General features: G+C 39.7%; 1 protein-coding gene across 4 annotated transcripts in view; it reads left to right on the top strand.

The window, feature by feature from the left end:
* The window catches only part of RNF145 (ring finger protein 145), a 77,657-nt gene that overhangs the window by 21,569 nt on the left and 37,550 nt on the right, over positions 1–18,538 (top strand). For 3 of the 4 annotated variants that reach the window (XM_081319672.1, XM_081319673.1, XM_081319675.1), the window contains exons 3-4: positions 7,147–7,255; positions 16,178–16,269. In XM_081319672.1, the coding sequence (XP_081175798.1) occupies positions 7,147–7,255; positions 16,178–16,269 (201 nt within the window). Of the gene's footprint in view, positions 1–7,146; positions 7,256–16,177; positions 16,270–18,164; positions 18,286–18,538 lie in introns of all 4 variants that reach the window. The other variant, XM_081319674.1, reaches the window with a different exon arrangement.

Below are 18,538 nucleotides of genomic sequence, written 5' to 3'. Positions count from 1 at the left end.
ACCATGTCAAGAATCTAAAAGACAGTGAAAAGTGTCTTTCTTTCTCCAGTTATCTGCCGTTGTTAGTTGGAATACTTAAATTGTGTCATTCTCAGAGGATGCAAATGTATAGGCCTCTCTTTGCTCTCAGTGAAATAAAAATCAAACAGCAAGAAGCTTAAACATTAAAACAGCAGGTGCCCGGGAAAATACTGTGATACTGGATGCAAACTGTTTATGAACAGATGTACTACAGGTACACCTTATTTAACAACCATTTATTTAGCACTGTTCAAAAGTATAACGGTGCCGAACTAATGACAGTTATGGCTGGTCCTCAAAGTTCCAGCAATTGTAGTGCGATTCAAGGTGCTGGTAATAACCTTTAAAGCCCTACATGGCTTAGGCCCAGGGTACTTGCGAGACCACCTGCTGCCATTATCAACCTCCCATCACCCGGTTTGCTCCCATAGAGTTGGCCTCCTCAGGGTGCTATCGGCCAGGCAATGCCGTCTGGCGACCCCTAGGGGGAGAGCCTTCTCTGTGGGCACGCCGACCCTCTGGAATGAACTACCTCCGGAGCTGCGGACGGCCCCTGACCTTTGGTCTTTCCGCCGTGACCTGAAGATTTGGTTATTCCAGCAAGTGGGTTTGGACTGACTATGTTTTTTAAATTTGGCTTTTATTGAGTTAAATTGTCATGTGTCACATTTATTTAATTCTTTTTTAAATTTTGTATTCCATGTTTCTTAATTTTTTTGTTGTGAGCCGCCCTGAGTCCTTGGGGAGAAGGGCGGCATATAAATTCAATAAATCTAATCTAATCTAATCTAATCTAGTGGCCCCATGCCACTTGGTCAAAGTTTGGGCACCAGCATTTACGACTGCAGTGTCTACTTCAACTCCCTCCATCTGCCTACCTCTTCCTCCCCTCCCCATCATTTCTGCCCTTCTGGCCACCCTGCAATCTGCTGTCACCAACCCTTGCTGCCACCAGGAGCCTCTCCATGGCCTTGCAAAGGGCCAAAGCAGTGCACCTCACCAACAACAAGAGGAAGAAGAGGGTGAAAGTTGAGGGCAACAGGTAGGTGGTGACAGAATCCAAGGCAGCAGAGATGAGGTGGGGGAGTTGTAGCCAGGCAAGCCTGGCAGGGCAAAACTGTGAGGACTTTGCCTAATGACAGTGTGGTCCTTGCCTAACAACTGCAACTGGGACTACTAGAACTGCCATCACTAAGTGGTATGGTCACGTAATGTTTCACCTAAAAACCACTTCATTTGTAATTTCTAGTTCTAATTAGGGTCATTAGGTGACGATTACCTGTAGACGTGTAACTTTTGTAGCACCCTTAAAGTTGGCATCCAGTTTACTTTCCAGGAGAGCTTCATTAAAACATTCAAAATATTCTGCTTTTTTAATCAAGGCTTTAATAACGCATCTCAAAAGTTTAAATCTTGTGGCAAATGCATGTCTTTTCTATTAGGTAAAGTACTTTATTCACGTGTATCTGTTTTGATAGTGTAGAAATCCATTACTCAATCAAAATGAGAATGCATACTTTTCAGTTCTTTCAGATTCCTGATTAGGGAAGATATTATCAAACTAAGCAGACACACACAGACACGGTCCTAAGATAGGGAAGAAAAATTCAGAGAATATGAAAGAGCTTCACACTCTTTCCAGTTTTTTTCCCATCACATGGATCACCATGCTTTTGATTACTTTTTAGTAAACCTTTGCTTGTCATGCTAAACATACTCAAACAATTTTAGTTATAGAATTCCATGAAGATACACACGATTTTACAGCAGGAGCTTAAAAAAGGCCTCATTAATAAATGCATGTAAATATTTTTATATCCGAGGGATTTGCGAGCGTGTATGGATTTGCTCAGTGTTTTCCTCTTGTTGTCTGTAATTAATCACCAGCAGTGCTTTATGTTTAAATATTTACTGCTCTGATTGTTGTGTGTTGCAGTGCACATATTCTGGATACTCACCCCCTTCTGAATTTGTGAAGAGCAATGTCGGGAAAATATTTTGACAGTCATGTAAGGATCCTCCTGCGTGAGGAGACAGAAGGACATGTGGGTATTTCAAGAAGACCGAGTGACCTATTCTTTTCAAAACTGCAGAAATTGATTCCACTAGTTTGATGATTACCATTAATATTCTTAAAATTAAATCAAGTAAAGCATCCATATCAATTCCCTTTTTCAAGTATTTTGGTTTAAAGGGAGCTCAGAGCAAAATGCTTCCATTATTATAGGGATATATGTTTAAATGCAGCCTTTTTCAGGATTGGGGAACATAAAGCCAAATTCAGATGGGTAGCTATAAAATTGAATGTATGAATGAATTATCAAAGCCAAATTCAGTTGGTCCTCACTAGAAAGTATTCTTGGTTTCATCACTACGAAGTTATGGTCCCTGTTACTATAGTTGCAACCTGGATGTCTGTTGGATTATCTTCTTTGTATATTTGTTCAGCAATTAAGTTGAAGTGGGGATGCCATCTTATTTGTTTATTTTAAAAGATTATTGGGCCACCCATCTTATGACACACAACTTTGGGTGGCTAACAACGACCTAACAGAAGTTACCATTACTGTACATTTACTCTGCAACTAGTCAGGGGTCTTAGTGATGCAAATGCCCTCAGTATTGTGATTCCCTTCTTGTTTATTTATGGCTGCTACCAAATTTTTCTAGTGTTAACTTTTCATATGAGCTAAAGACCATCTTGTTTGTCCAAGCGTTTGGCTAAATCTGTGTTCCTATGTCATGTATGTGTTTCCATCATTGTAACGATCTTGTTTTGTGGTTTTAAGTGTTGATGTCTGTTAATCTTTTTTTTTGCTGGTTGGTTAGTTGGGGTGGGATCACTTTCAGATTACTTTTGCTTAAACTAAAACCTAAAATTGGTATAATTAAACATGTTTTAAATATCAGGGACCTTTTGACAAAAATTGTATAATATCCTTCTATCTGCCTTCCTAACGTGGACTATAATTACATGGGTAATAGCAGTGCAGAGTTTTTGAAGCCCTTGAATGTCCTTGTCTAGGCAGATTCAGCCCTGGTTGAATGAATGAGAGACTATCAGTGAATTCCAGGGCTGTAGGCTAGACCGGGAAATTAGAAAAAACATCCTGGAAGAAGGCAGTGGCAAGGAACTTCCATGTTGTTGCCAAGAAAACAGTATGCTTGTGCCTGTCTATTCAGCAAGAGCTGAGCTTGATTCAAGTATCTGCGGATGTCTTCTCATTTCAGGGGTGATTAAGATAGGGGAGCAACTTCCTTACACAAAAAAGATTATTACATTTCAGTCGAAAGAACTCAGTCCTGGCTTATCACAACTCATCCAATTTCCAATTTTCTCACACCCTCTTCCCCAGCTTTTGTCTGCCTGCTGCAAGATACCCTTTGCCATCCTTCATGGCCATGGGACTCCTCTGCACATTTGTAGAGGATTAAAAAAGATGTAATATAATGTGCAGTAATAAAGATATATAGAGGTAGGAGTGGGTGAAAGCATCGCTATTTTCTAGAAACTGAACTTCCCCATATCAGGATTAATGGAATATTCTTTGCAAGTGATAAATTCATTGTTTAGGGTCTAAGTTGAATCTTGATATAGATGGTCATTTCACCTCTTCTGTTATTGCCTCCTTCTAAATGAATAGAACAGAAAGGATAAATATATTATGACACTGGTTGCCAGTATTCAAAGATATGGTGGTAATATTCCCTCAAATAGGCATATGTTTGCACATACCTACCTCTCTCATATATGAACAATCACGGAAGCAAATGTTCTATGCCTGTGCATGAAATGCTCAGATTGTAGCCTTGATTAATGACACCTCCAAGTGAGCTTCATGCTTAAGCAGACATTAGGCTGAGTGATCTAATTTTTGAATTTTTCATTTTAGGGTACAGCTATTTTTAAGAGAACACACAATGTTGTGATATGGACTTGTATCTCTTTTCTGACGACATGGAGGAATGAACTCCTCTGGAGTATGATGATCAATCTCCATCTTGAGTTCCTTTTAAAAAATTAGTTATTTAACACAATGAGAAGGCACATGAGATCTAATGCATTTCTCTTGGGCTCAGAACTCACTGTACAATCTATTTCTGTTCCCTTTCCATCGTTACTGGTTGTTAAAATGCAGGCGTTGCTGTTTCAAGCACAGAGGGTGAGCCCATAATGGGAAATATTTACTGAACAGTTCCCACACAGTTAGTGACTATGATGGGCTTGCTACCTTTTAGTGCTTTAAAAAAAGAGAAATTCAGATTTCTCAACTGACATTGGGTCCAAAATGAAGTTGTTGAACATAGGAAACTGCAAAAAAAGTTAATATTGGAAAGGCTGCACAACCCCAGATTTACAGTTTCTTTTTATGTCTCAGCCATAAAACAGTGTAATGGAGAGTGTAATCAAGGTTGTCAAGGTTTAATTATGCTTTTAAAAATGAATAGGCTTTCCTTTTTCCCTGTGAATAGATCAGATTCAGTACTCCACCCTTTAGCTAAACCAGAAGGAGGGCTAAAATATCTGGCCTAAATACAGGCAGTTTTGATGATTGTGCACTGATATAAATCTGAACATTGGGTTTTTAATCTACTGACTTGAAACTCTGATCCTGATTGTGACTCATATTGTATATGCATAATATAGCATAATGTCATTGGCATTGCCTTTTGCTGACACCCATTCAGGAACTTTGTTTACTATCTGAAGTCACTACTCGGCTTTACTATTGGTATGCTTCAGATCTTGATTTTTAAAATGAACTTTTGGCAAAAGCAAATGTACTTTTTATGATCCATTTCAGGCAGTCACAGCCTGCTGCTGCTCCCGCCATTGTAGGTGACTGGAAGAATCAGTTTGTAGAAAGAAAAAATTCATATGATGGTGATAATTCTTGCAAAATTAACTCTGTTCATTGTCTTCTTTGTTGAAAGACACAAGATCATATTTTAAGGCTTTTGATATCTGGCTTAGTGGTTGACATGGGAAGGAGAAAATAATTTGCAGTTTTGTTTCCCATCAGCAATCATTACAGGAACTAGGCAGGAAACAAATTTCCTATTCAGAAAATTGGGTCCTGGTATACTTATTTTTCTAGAACATAGACTATTTTTCAAAGTAGATAATATCTTTTATTGAAAAGAAAAATGAGCCCTCTGAAACAATGGATTTGTGATGGCTACTTTTTAACAGTTTGCACAGCAGGGGAAAACTGTTATCCCTCAAATACAGTTTGTTGGTATCTTAGACTGACATTGAAATTAAGCATTAAACCAAGTAGCCTAAGTTTTTGTGGCTAAGAGTTCACTTATTTGTAGTAAAGATAGGAGACAGGGTGGAGGAACTGTGAGGAATGTCCACCCTAAACATTGGATCTCACCAATGTTTTGGGGGTGACATTCATAACTGTTCCTCTACCCTGTCTTCTATCTTTACTACAAATAAGTGAACTCTTAGCCACAAAAAATATTGGACTGTGCTGAAATAGACAGATTTACACAGGATCACAGGGAAAGAAGATACAGAATATTTTCAAACATGGAATTTATGTTATCAGTAGTTGGGAAAAAGGGGGAAAGACTAAGAATGTAAACTTGTATTATTAAGTAAACAAATTAACCCAGACAACACAACGTTTATTAAGCACTAATCAAATGTAATAATAGAAAATTAATTTAAAAAACGGGGGAAAAAACATTGGATCTCAGCAGTCTCAAGTGGGCACTCTGTTTCTTATGATCCTGGGAGAATTTTTAAGATAAAATGTCACAAAAGATGACTAGAGCAGTGGTGAAGGAAGTCAAGTAAAGAAGATGGATTTTTTCATTTTGAACAGAAGTGAGTCCATGTCTGGGCTTATAAAGTGATGATGAGACTGACCAAATACCAGTACAATTCTGCCATCCCTTGGCTTTGTTTAAAGCTTTGTTTCAAAGGTACATGCAATAAACTACCAATAAACTAGTTTTTGTTAAAACGTTTGTTAAATATTTTACCAATAAATTGTATCCTACATTTTGTATGCCACCAAATCATTCGTGTTCACTATGCTTGGAATATATATGGGCATTCTCCAAGGAGATGATTGGAGAAACATCTTTTATGATGCCCGGGATTCATTTGAACTTGTGGATTTTGAGGCAGTGAATAAAAGGCCCTGCAACATAAACTCTGTCACCTGTGCTTATATTTTTTGCTGTTCTAGACACTTTAAGGGCAACCAAAGGTTTGCCAGTGGTTGGATTTAGGACGTAGTTAATGATTCTTTGAGGAATGGATTTGTCTTAGCTGTCTTGAAGGAGGCAATGGTTTGATGGCTTCTAAAAAAACCATATCTGGGTTCAGTCATACTGGATGACTTCTGCCCAATATCCAACCTTCTTTTATTAGGTAAGGTCTTAGAGAAAGCAGTGGGGCACAAGTTGCAGAATTTTCAAGGTCTGAGTGCAAAATGCATGATCTGGACCCCTTTCAGTCATGGTTCAAACATAGGCATGAGACTGAAACTTCATTGGTCAACCTGGTGAATGATATGCAGTAGTGACTACAGTACAGTAGTAATAATTTAATAGTAATAGTAATAGTAATAATTTAATTTGTATACCGCCTTTCTCCCGAAGGACTCAGTACTTCTGAGCAGCATTTGAGACACACATTCTTGGTATCTTCTGCATTGCTACCAAGATTTGGGAAGGATAGCACTGCATGCAAATATTGAGAGGGGATGATTCTACTCCTTTGTGAAAGGCAGTTCCAACCAATAATGCTGGAGATGGACAGGTGAAATTGGTGACATTTGGGGTTCTTTTTAACATACTGGGAGAGGTCAATCCTTTGAGTCTAATTAAAGATATAGTTGAGGCCTCAATTCAACGTCTGGAGGTTGTGAGTGACTGGATAGGAACAAAAAGGCTGAAGCTTAATTCCAGGAAGATGAAGATGCTGTTCATCCAGAAGCTTGGGTGATGCTCGGGTCTTCATGCGTAGAGGTGAAGTATCAATAATGAGACAGGGAAAGCATGGAGGTCCATAGGAGACATCACAACGTCCTCACACCAATGACTGAAAATCATTTAGTAAGGATTTCGATAGTTAACACTGTATTATCTCAATTTCTTATTTAGGTTATATCTTCAGTGTTGTGCTCCTAACCTTGCCTAGACAACACCTGGTTCAACTCTACCTGTATTTTCTAACTGGACTGCTGCTGTATGCTGGGCATCAGATCTCCAGGTAAGACTAACATAATTGATTTCCTTACCTGCCAGTGTAATTACCTTGACGTAGCCTTCTCATTCACTAACAAATTATAAGTGAAGGTGATCTTATTGTAAACTGATTTGTGCCAGTAATTGTTGATACGTATCAGTCAGCCATATGGGTGATTGTTTTAGAGACTTCAAAGTCTGCTGTTAAAAAAGTTTAGTATTATACAGTTGAGGCTAAAGAATCAAAGAAAATAACTGCTCTGGATCTCATACTCTGTAGCAACTGAACCTGCCTATTCATTCTGTGCAGCAGAGCCTGCCCACACTTCATAAAACAAGACACAGAACATCAAGAGAGTCTGAACTTACTGGATGAGCAGAAACCATCAGAAATAGGCATTCCTTTGTGAAACCTAAGCTGTATGCTAGGAAGGGCTTGTTAGGTAGTAACTAGCACCTTTATTTATTTATTATTGGGACTTATATGCCGCCCTATCTCCCGAAGGACTCAGGGTGGCTAACAACAATATAATACAATAATACAAAAGTTAAAAAGAAATTAAATTAATAGCCCCAGTAGAATAAATTAAAATTAAGTTAAAAATTAAAAACATAATTAAAATCCCTGTCAGTCCAGGTCAGCCTTGAATTGCAACCAGAAAACCTTGAATTGCAACCAGAAAACCCAGTACAGCTAATAGAGCAATACTGACGCATGGGCCTGCCAAGGCACTGCCTGCATGACTGCAGCTTCTGAGTAGTCATCAAGTGCAGCTCATGTACAGTGCATAGCAGTAGGTCAATGACAGGTGCTCAGAGGTTTTTTTTTCCAGGTAAGGTTATAAGATGGTGATGGAATAGCATATCGTATTGTATAAATAAAATATCAAACATCAGTGTAGTGGTCAGTATCAATCCCCAAGGTTTAGTGGGACTCTTGTTATCTGTAGTGCTATTAGTTAAAGTAGTATTTGTTAAATTATTTTAACAAATTGTTAATTAACAATCTGAAACTTCAGGAAGGGATCAGTGAACTGAAGAGTTTGGGGATCCCTGGCCTAGCCACTGATAAAGTTGAGTTTTGGCTAACAGAACCTTTGATATGAAGCGATGCTCCTAGACTCCTGATTCTGGCGTAAAGTGGTTCAGTTGAGTGCCATCATTCTCATACCCTCTGGGAAATGAATGAAGATGTGTAGCATAACACTCTCCTAGCTATGCATCCTTTATTTGATTGTAGTATCCTCAAATTGGTGTTGATTCTGAGCGACCACACAGGTAGATTCTCTCCAGAATGTGGTCTCAAGTAGTGAATCTATCTTGGGGTGACATCTTCCTTCTGCTTAGAAGATTATGCATCCTTAGGTATAAACAGAAGGCATGACTATGTCTAATGAATTTGAAATTCATTTCTGGATGTGCTTATCTTTATCTAAATCACTTTGTTTTTGTTTACAAAATGGTACATTCCAGTCTTGAGGTTAGTAATATATTGGATACATAAGTTTAAGTTTAAGTTTTATTAAATTTTTATACCGCCCTTCTCCCGAAGGACTCAGGGCGGTGAACAGGGCATAAATAAAAATACACAAATACAAAAGTTAAAAAAGAATTAAATTATTGCCCAAAGTAAAACAGTAAAAATATACAAATATTAAAACCCTGAGTTAACTCCCCATCAGGCCAGGCCAGCTTGTTCGAATAAATGGGTCTTTAACCCGCGCCGGAAGGAGCGGAGATCCGGTGCCATCCGGAGCTCAACCGGCAGTTGGTTCCACAAAGGCGGAGCGCCCACAGAGAAGGCCCTCCCCCTGGGGGCCACCAGCCGGCATTCTCTGACCGGAGGCACCCTGAGGAGGCCCTCTCTGTGGGAACGCACAGGGCGGAGGGCAGTCGACGCCGGCAGCAGGTGGTCCCCGAGGTATTCCGGACCCATGCCATGTAAGGACTTAAAAGCCATCACCAAGACCTTGAACCTCACCCGGAAGACAACTGGTAACCAATGCAGCTCGCGGAGCAAAGGTGTAACATGGGAGTACCGGGAAACTCCCAAGACAACTCTCGCGGCCGCATTCTGTACCAGTTGGAGCCTCCGAGTGGTCCTCAAGGGAAGCCCCATGTAGAGAGCATTGCAATAGTCAAGACGAGAGGTCACGAGCGCATGAGTGACCGTACACAGGGCATCCCGGTCTAGATAGGGCCGCAACTGACTGGATTATGCTGATGAAATAGGTGCATATCTTTGTCCAAGTATTTCTTAACAAAAATCCATTTAGGTCTATTACTTGGCTAATTATTAATTATGTTTTAGCTTCTACTCTACTGAAAACTCATGCATATTACTGTTGAAATGGTTATTTGAAAATGAATTACTTTTTAAAAAAACATTCTGAGCATTCCACTTTGGAGCTATATATCCTTTTGACCACAATGAGTACAATGCATCTTTAACTTGTAGAGATTTTTCCTGCATTAGCAAAAAGATGCATAGTTGAAGTTTCTAAATGCTTCTAAAATTACTCTTCGTTTAGATATAGTTACTCATGTATGCACTCATTGCTTTGTTCTGCATTATTAAATATCCAAATCATTCAGTTTTGTTACTCCCTGGTTGGCTGTTACACCATAGCGAATAAAGTATTGGTTAAAACAAATAAAGTTCAGTATTATAAATGAGATAAAACACTAAGATTACATATTACATCAAAGCAGTGTAAAAATAAAATAAGTAAAATAAATAAAAGTGGAAATAAGACCAGTGAGCATTGTGTAAGAATAAACAAGAATTTATTGATTTGTTGAATCTGTTGATGCTTTCTTTCCCAGTCTCACTTCCTCATCTGGTTGTGGGCAGTGGGGGGCTGTAGTCCTCTATACATTGAAGATCTGCCACTGAAAGTTTGGAAAACGACAGGATGACCTCTTTGCTGGGGTGGATTTAAGAGGGGCCTCTTCCTTAATTTAAGGAGGCAGAGGCATTCAGCTGCAGATGTGTAAAGATTACCTTGGTATCTGGGAGATAGTATCTGAAGTTCCACATAACATGGCCTTTAAAAGTAAGCAGTATCCATTTAAATTGTATTCAGAAGTGGATTAGAAGTTAGCTGTATCAGAATAGGCATGGAAGGTTTCCATTGACTGATTGTGATTGGTAATTTAATGACTATCTTCTAATTTTGATCAGCTAAGCAAAAGATTCGATTACAGAAGATTACAGAAGATTAGTATACATTAAATTTAAGTAAAGTTTTCTTAAAGCAAAGGCAGTTCTAGGCAATGCCAGAATATCATCAGCTTGTCTTTTCATACTGTAGTTCTCTCTAGCCAAAGGAGGAAAATACTTCTTTTAAATGAAGGAAGTGGCAGAATAGCCCATTTTAAAGCAAATTATAAGAACACCTATACATTTCTAGAACACAGATTTCTTCCTGGGAGGTGGAAGAAAAAAGTTCCATCAAACAAAGAATAGAATTGAAAAAACCCAAATGTGTATAAGAATTAAACTTCTAGATTAACTCAGGCATTTCAGCTTTAGATAGTAGCCCAGAAAAAGCTACTACAGCATAACTTGCACATTTTTGTAACACTGAAATATTTGTAATGAAGAACTGAGCTTGTGATTGGTATAAACCTGGGGTCCCCAACCCTTGGTCTGCAGCCCGGTGCTGGACCATGGCTCATTAAAAATTGGGCCATGCAAGCAGCAGGCAAGTGCATGAGTGTGCAAAGCTGCATTTGTGCAAGTTGCACATGGACACATGAAACCATCCCCTCTTCCACACCCCCTCCCACCACTCCTGCCACTGTCAGTCCGCAGAGCTGGAAAGATTGTGGACTGCTAGTATAAAGAATAGTTCTTTAAAATATTTTTTTTTGGAGAATGTTTCTTTTTGGGGGGAAAATGACATGGAGAATAAATTGTATGTAAAGAGCAATTAGGAAAAATATTTTCTGGCACAATATTTGTATCCCCCCCCCCTAATTTTTATTGGCCAGTCTCTCACTTTATGAATGACTGTTACCTCGCTTGTTTGCATTAGCAGTTACAGTCCTTCCATGCCAGGATTATGATCTTCACTTTCTGTCACTAGGAAAGAGAGCTGAATCACACTGTTCATTTTTTTCTTTATTTTTGCTCAAGGAAAAGGGGTTTGCAGAAAGTTGTAATAATAAACAGGATAGGGATTTACGGCGTAATAGGGGAAATGTTGGAATTAAAAGTTGGAATTAAGATTGCCAGCAGAAATATCAACAACCTAAGATATGCAGATGATACCACTCTAATGGCAGAAACTGAAGAGGACCTAAAGAGCCTCTTGTTGCAGGTGAAGAAGGAGAGTGCAAAGGTTGGGTTGAAACTAAATATTAAGAAAACCAAGATCATGGCATCTGGCCCTCTCAATTCCTGGCAAATAGATGAGGAGGAAATGGAGGTAGTGACAGATTTTATTTTCCTGGGCTCCAAGATCACCGCAGATGGGGACTGCAGCCAAGAAATTAAAAGATGTTTGCTCCTGGGGAGGAAAGCCATGGCAAATCTAGACAGCACACTAAAAAGCAGAGACATCACCCTGCCAACAAAAGTGCGTATAGTCAAGGCTATGGTCTTCCCAGTTGCAATGTATGGCAGTGAAAGTTGGACCATAAGAAAGGCTGAGTGCTAAAGAATTGAGGCCTTTGAACTATTGGTGCTGGAGACGACTTCTACGAGCCCCTTGGACTGCAAGGCAATCAAATCGGTCAGTCCTAGAGGAGATCAACCAGATCCTGAAGTTGAAACTCAAATACTTTGGCCACCTAGTGAGAAGGAAGGACTTACTGGAGAAGAGCCTAATGCTGGGAAAGGTTGAGGGCAAGAGAAGAAGGGGACGACAGAGAATGAGGTGGCTAGATGGAGTCACTGAAGCAGTAGGCGTGAGCTTAAAGGGACTCCAGAAGATGGTAGAGGACAGCAAGGCCTGAAGGAACGTTGTCCACAAGGGGAAATGTATACAGCGCTTTCCTTACCAGTCTAATGATACAACTTCCTGGAGCTGATAGAAGGAAAAGGACGGGGAAGTGGTATGGAAAAGGTTAAGCCACTTGATCAGCAAAAAGTCCCTTGAATTGTGTGTAACTGATTGGCAGGAGAGGGGAAGTTTTGAGAGATATCCATTGTGCTAGCTGTGAGAACTGGAAGATGAATTTTCCCCTTTTTGTCTTAATTTCATTTTTATTTTCTGTTGCCAGCTAATTCGCAATGACAGTGTAGTAGAATCTGTTATACTTTAGGGTAAGATAAGATGCAATTATATTGTTACTTTTTTCTTTGAGTTATATCTGCTGCACCTTTCAATATATCTCGCTTCTAGAAACAACCATTTTGTTCTTCCACTTATAAAAATGGATGAAGCACAACCATCAGTTTATATAGTAAAAAACAGCTCTGTTAAACATACTTATTAAGAAAAGAGTCTCACAACCCATAATTTGAGAAATACTTTTATAGAATATTTTCTGGTTTCTGGAATTCATCTCTGGAAAAACCTATTTATTCTTGCAATAGGTTTTTGAGAAGTGAAACTGAGCAGACAGATATTGGCAACTTTTGTAATAAAGGCAGCAGATCAGCTGGATTTTGCAAATACAGGTGTAAGTCCTCAACTTACAACAATTCATTTAGTGACCATTCAAAATTACAACGGCACTGAAAAAAATGACTTATGACCAGTTTTTTCAGTCTTAACAACCATTGCAACATCTCCATGGTCATGTGTTCAAAAGTTGGATGCTTGACTACTGGTATCTATGACATTAAGACAATTTATGACATTGTCCTGGAATCACGTGATCCCCTTTTGCCACCTGGGGAAGCCAGATTCAGTTAGCAACTGGGTTACTAACTTAAACACCTGCAGTGGATCACTTAACAACTGCAGCAAGAAAGCTAGTAAAACGGGCCACAAATCACTTAAAAAGCTGACTTTGTAATAATGCCGCTTGCGGGGTGTGTGAAAGCCCTAATAAGCAGGCATATACGGTACATAGAATGAAGGCTACTGCTAAGCTTGTAAGCCGCCCTGAGTCTTCGGAGAAGGGCGGGATATAAATGGAATTAAAATAAAAAAAATAAATAAAAAATATTTTGGTCTCAATTGTGAGCCCAAAGAGCTGTGGTGGCATAGTGGTTAGAATGCAGTATTGCAGGATAACTCTGCCTACTGCCAGGGGTTCAATCCTGACCGACTTAAGGTTGATTCAGCCTTCCATCCTTGTGAGATCACTCAAATGAGGAGCCAGTTTGTTGGGGGCAATATGCTGACTCTGTAAACTGGTTAGAGAGGGCTGTAAAGTCTAAGTGACTGTCCTGGATTAACAACAGTAATTGGACTAGAATATATGTTGCTAAGCAATGCAATTGCAAAGTGTGATGTCACATGACTGCATTGCTTAGTGATGGCAATCCTAGGAGTCCCTGTTGCCATTATTAAGTGAAAATTGTGGATTGTTAGGCGAGGACCACACATGACTGCAACTTGCAAACTCCTGCTGCTGGCTTCCCACAAACAAAGTCAATAGGATAAGCTGGATGGAAGTTGCAAGGACAGCTTGCAACCAGGCTGGAAGGCAGAAGAATACTATAGAACAAGACAGAGGGTTGCTGCTATGCCACACAAGTGTGTGCCTGCTAGGGAGGGGATGGTGCAGGACATGTAAGCTATGGACTAAAAGGTCTCTGCAATGTCGTACTCCGTAGTGGGGCATCTCTGGAGAAAAAGTAGTGGAAGCAATTAGCAATGTTTCCTGCTGGCTTTGCCATTGACCTGGCTTTTGAGAAGCCAGCAAGGAAGATTGCAAATAGTGATCACATGACTGTGAGGTGCTGCAATTGTAGGTGTATGCAGTTGCCAGATGCCTGAATTACGACCATGTGACTCAGGCGGTGGTACGATGCCTGGAACTTCAAGGACCAATTATAAATACCACTTGTTCAGTACCCTTGCTATTTTGAGTGGTTGCTGAAGTGGTTATTAATTGAGGACTACCTGTACTGTATTACGTTTTATTGTTTTAGATTGAATGAATAGGTTCTATTTTTTAATGAACAGAACTTATTGTGTTTTTTAAAAAATAAGCACTGTTTATCAGCTGATAGTTTAAGAAATAGTGACAGATTTTATTTTCCTGGGCTCCAAGATCACTACAGATGGGGACTGTAGCCAAGAAATTAAAAGACGCTTGCTCCTTGGGAGGAAAGCCATGGCAAATCTAGACAGTACACTAAAAAGCAGAGACATCACCCTGTCAACAAAAGTGCGTATAGTCAAGGCTATGGTCTTCCCAGTTGCAATGTATGGCAGTGAAAGCTGGACCATAAGAAAGGCTGAGCACCAAAGAATTGAAGCCTTTGAACTATGGTGCTGGAGAAGACTCCTGCGAGTTCCTTGGACTGCAAGGCGATCAAACCGGTCAGTCCTAGAGGAGATCAACCCTGACTGCTCTTTAGAAGGCCAGATCCTGAAGCTAAAACTCAAATACTTTGGCCACCTAATGAGAAGGAAGGACTCACTGGAGAAGAGCCTAATGCTGGGAAAGATTGAGGGCAATAGAAGAAGGGGACGACAGAGAATGAGGTGGCTGGATGGAGTCACTGAAGCAGTAGGCGTGAGCTTAGATGGACTTCAGAAGATGGTAGAGGACAGGAAGGCCTGGAGGAACATTGTCCATAGGGTCACGATGGGTCGGACACGACTTCGCAACTAACAACAACAGTTTAAGAAAATATAGTTGTGCAAGTTAACATAATCAAGTTGAAGGAGTTAGGTATACAACAGCTTAGGTTTTGTTGTATTTACAGCTAGTCATCTTCTAGTAACTGCCTTGCTTAGCAACTGTTCAGTTAGGACGGTGGTGAAAAAATAAATTTGTGAGCAATCCTTGCAGTTATGACCTTTGCTGGTCTGTGAAGCAAAGAAAAGCTGAAGTAAGATTGTAAGCAGAGTCATAGTTTCATTCAGTGACCACTTTGCTTAACAATTAAGTTGCCAGTTCCGATTGGTAAAGAAAAACTACCTGTATCTTTTCATGCCTTTAAGGTATTATAGGGAAATTGTGATTTAATAAGGGAAGGAGCAGAAGGAGAGATAGGTGCAAGCAAAGAAGAAATAAGTAACTACGTAATTTGGGATGGGCAGGAGGTCAGTTATGTGGCTAGTCTGTACAGCATTTGTCTGTATCTAAATTGAGTGAATCAATATAGACATAGAAAGAAATTGCAATTGATGCAACTAGTTAAGAGATTATCTTTCAAAATCAAAACAGTATGGGCCTATTTCAGTGATAGAGCTACTATGAACCTTGACAATTGATGACTCTCAGATAAGCTGGAATGCTTATTTTTCTATACCTTTGGCAAAATATTGGTCCTTTTATCTCTCAGATACAGGCAAGGTCATCTATCTAGCAGAGATTTTGAAATATGCCCAGATTTTGGCCTTTGGTCAATTGCTTGCACACAAAGGAAGGTTTCACAAAGCAAATATGTTATTAGGGAGGTTTGGTAACTTTAGGAATGAAATTCAAGTGAATTAATGAATTCTTGGAATAATTCAGTCATGTCTGTTTAATAATAAGGCTGAGTTACCAGGGAGGAGAAGATGAGATCATGATCTTTTTGGGAAGTATATATTAGTGGGGGAAGAGATTGATAGCTAAATTTGTCATAGACCTTTTTTGTCACCTAATAAAAATCAATAAATTTACATCATCAAGATTTGTCACTACTGTAGTGAGAACCATATGGAATAGACATCTGTTTTTATTAAATAATGTTTAAAAATTGATGGTGGTATAAACCATGGTTAAACACCATGACTTTGCATCTTGCATTATTCTGGTCTTAAATTTCCCCATTTTGCAAATATCTCATGTTAAAAGTCCTTTAATACAGCTCTTTTTTTTATTTTAGGGATTATGTGAGAAGTGAGCTAGAATCCGGTTACGAAGGGCCAATGTACTTAGAGCCTCTTTCCATGAATCGTTTTGTGACAGCTTTAATTGGTGAGTACATCAAACAACATAACCTTCTATAGAATAGCAAGGTTTTGCTCAGCATTGCAATTAATAAAATAGATCTTATGCCACCAGTAACATCCTCTGAGTAATCCAGTAACATTTTATGTCATGTTGTTGCATGCCCTGTGCCTCCATGCAATCCTTTATAATAGTAGAAAACAATATTAATAGCAACAATTCCTATTCTCATATACCAGGCTGGAATAGGAAAATAATTTCAATTAGCATTGTGTCACTTCAGCAACAATATACTTCTCTTTTTAATTCTTTGACTTAAACTGGAAAGGAGGGAGGAGATAAATGAGCCAGGTGCCATTATATTCTTAATCAGGAAATAAATAACTTCTGTTGTGAGTTTTTTGTGTATATATCATTGTACAAGTAGCCCTCAATTTATGACCGCAATTGAGCCCAAAATTTATGTTGTTAAATGAGAAATTTATTAAGTGAATTTTGCTCCATTTTATGACTTTTCTCGCCACATTTGTCAAGTGAATCACTGCCGTTCTTAAATTAGTAACATGGTTGTTAAGTGAATCTGGCTTCCCCATTTACTTTGCTTGTCAGAAGGTCATAAAAGGGGATCACATGACTCAAGAGCACTGCAACCATCATAAATGTGAGTCAGTTGTCAAGCATCGGAATGTAAATCATGTAACCATGAGGATGCTGCAACGGTCATAAGTGTGAAAAATGGTCTCATGTCACTATTTTCAGTGCCATTGTCACTTCAAACAGTCACTAAATGAACTGTTGTGTAATTCAGAATAGTGTTCTATTGTGATGGCACCAAGATCCAGTTAAGACATATTGAGAAACTATGATTTCCCATTGTGTAAAAAGTACCTGCACAAATAGGTTGTCGTATTTTTCGTCTTTCACGACCACACATAAGAATTCTGCTAAATAGATAGTTCAGTAAATAAGTTCAACTCATGCTTTGATTTGCTGTTCTTTTTAAAGAAACCACAGTTCCTTCTATTCAAATTCAACATCATGGAGCTATAGCTTCTTTAAACCTAAACCTAATATATGTGAAAAGACATCAGGAAGCGTATGAGCTGAATCTAGTTTACCTTGCATCAAATGGTGTTTAACCTATTTGATCTAGTGCAGGGGTGTCAAACTCAATTTCATTGAGGGCCGCATCAGCATTTCAGTTGCCCTCAAGGGGCCAGGCGGGTATGACCAGGATGGGCGTGGCCTACTGGGTAGGCGTGGCTAGAGTGCATATGGCCTAGTGCACAGGTCTGCAACCCGTGGCTCCGGAGCCGCATGCGGCTCTTTCAGCCGTCTCCTGCGACTCCCAGTCCTCTGACATGTGCAGTCCAAAAAAAAAAGTGGGACTAAAAAAGTTCGACCAATCAATTCAAATATGCAGGGTAGGTGCATATCTCGCCTTGGCTCCACTCTTCAGTCAAACCCTGTTCTGCGCATGTGCACACATTTTTTTGCGGCTCCCAGTTTTTCCTTTTGTGCGGGAACCGGTTCCGAGTGGCTCTTTCACTGTTTCAGGTTGCTGATCCCTGGCCTAGTGGGTGGGCATGGCCAGCTCTACATCATTCGCATCAAGGGTGCCTATGGGGGCCTGGGCAGGAGTGGGACAGATCTGAGGGTCTCTGGCAGGAGGAGGGTCTCTGGGCCAGGGCCAAGGCAGTGGGGGCCGTTCCCTCACTGTTTCCAGGATGGCTTCGCGGGCCGCATGAAACCACTTCGCGGGCCGGATCCGGCCCCCGGGCCTTGTGTTTGACATGTCTGATCTAGTTGTAGTGCAAGCTGTCATGGATTCTTTCACAGAGCTCTCAGATTACTTCTTTCTGGGATACCAGATGTCCAGACTGTGGAATCCCAACATCTAAACAACTGTTCTCTCATGACAGCTATCCAGTCCTCTTTGATCAACACAGAGGATGGAAGCAGAGCTTCTCAACTATCAACAAAGAAAATGAGTCAACCAATTTATTGAATTGAACTTGATACTGTATTCAGGCTTGAAGATGGGTGGGCTTTTGGTTTTCATGATGGCTTTGTGATTTTGGCTGGTTTTTTTTTTAAGATTTACAGTAAAAGATTGGCACATTCTTTCAAAGTGAAAAACATTCCAGCTTTGTAGCTCAAAAGATTTATCATCCATGGAAAGATTACAGCTGGTCTGACAGGAAATCAGTTTTCCATTTTAATAATAAAATCTAAACAGCTTTCTTATGGAAACTGTGATGTGTGACCTGGTCTTGGTTTTTCATTCATTTTGTGT

The sequence above is a fragment of the Vipera berus genome, assembly GCF_964194415.1.
Source record: "Vipera berus genome assembly, chromosome: 2".
In the NCBI taxonomy this organism is placed as follows: Eukaryota; Metazoa; Chordata; class Lepidosauria; order Squamata; family Viperidae; genus Vipera; species Vipera berus.
This window is presented reverse-complemented; position numbering and strand designations above follow the sequence as displayed.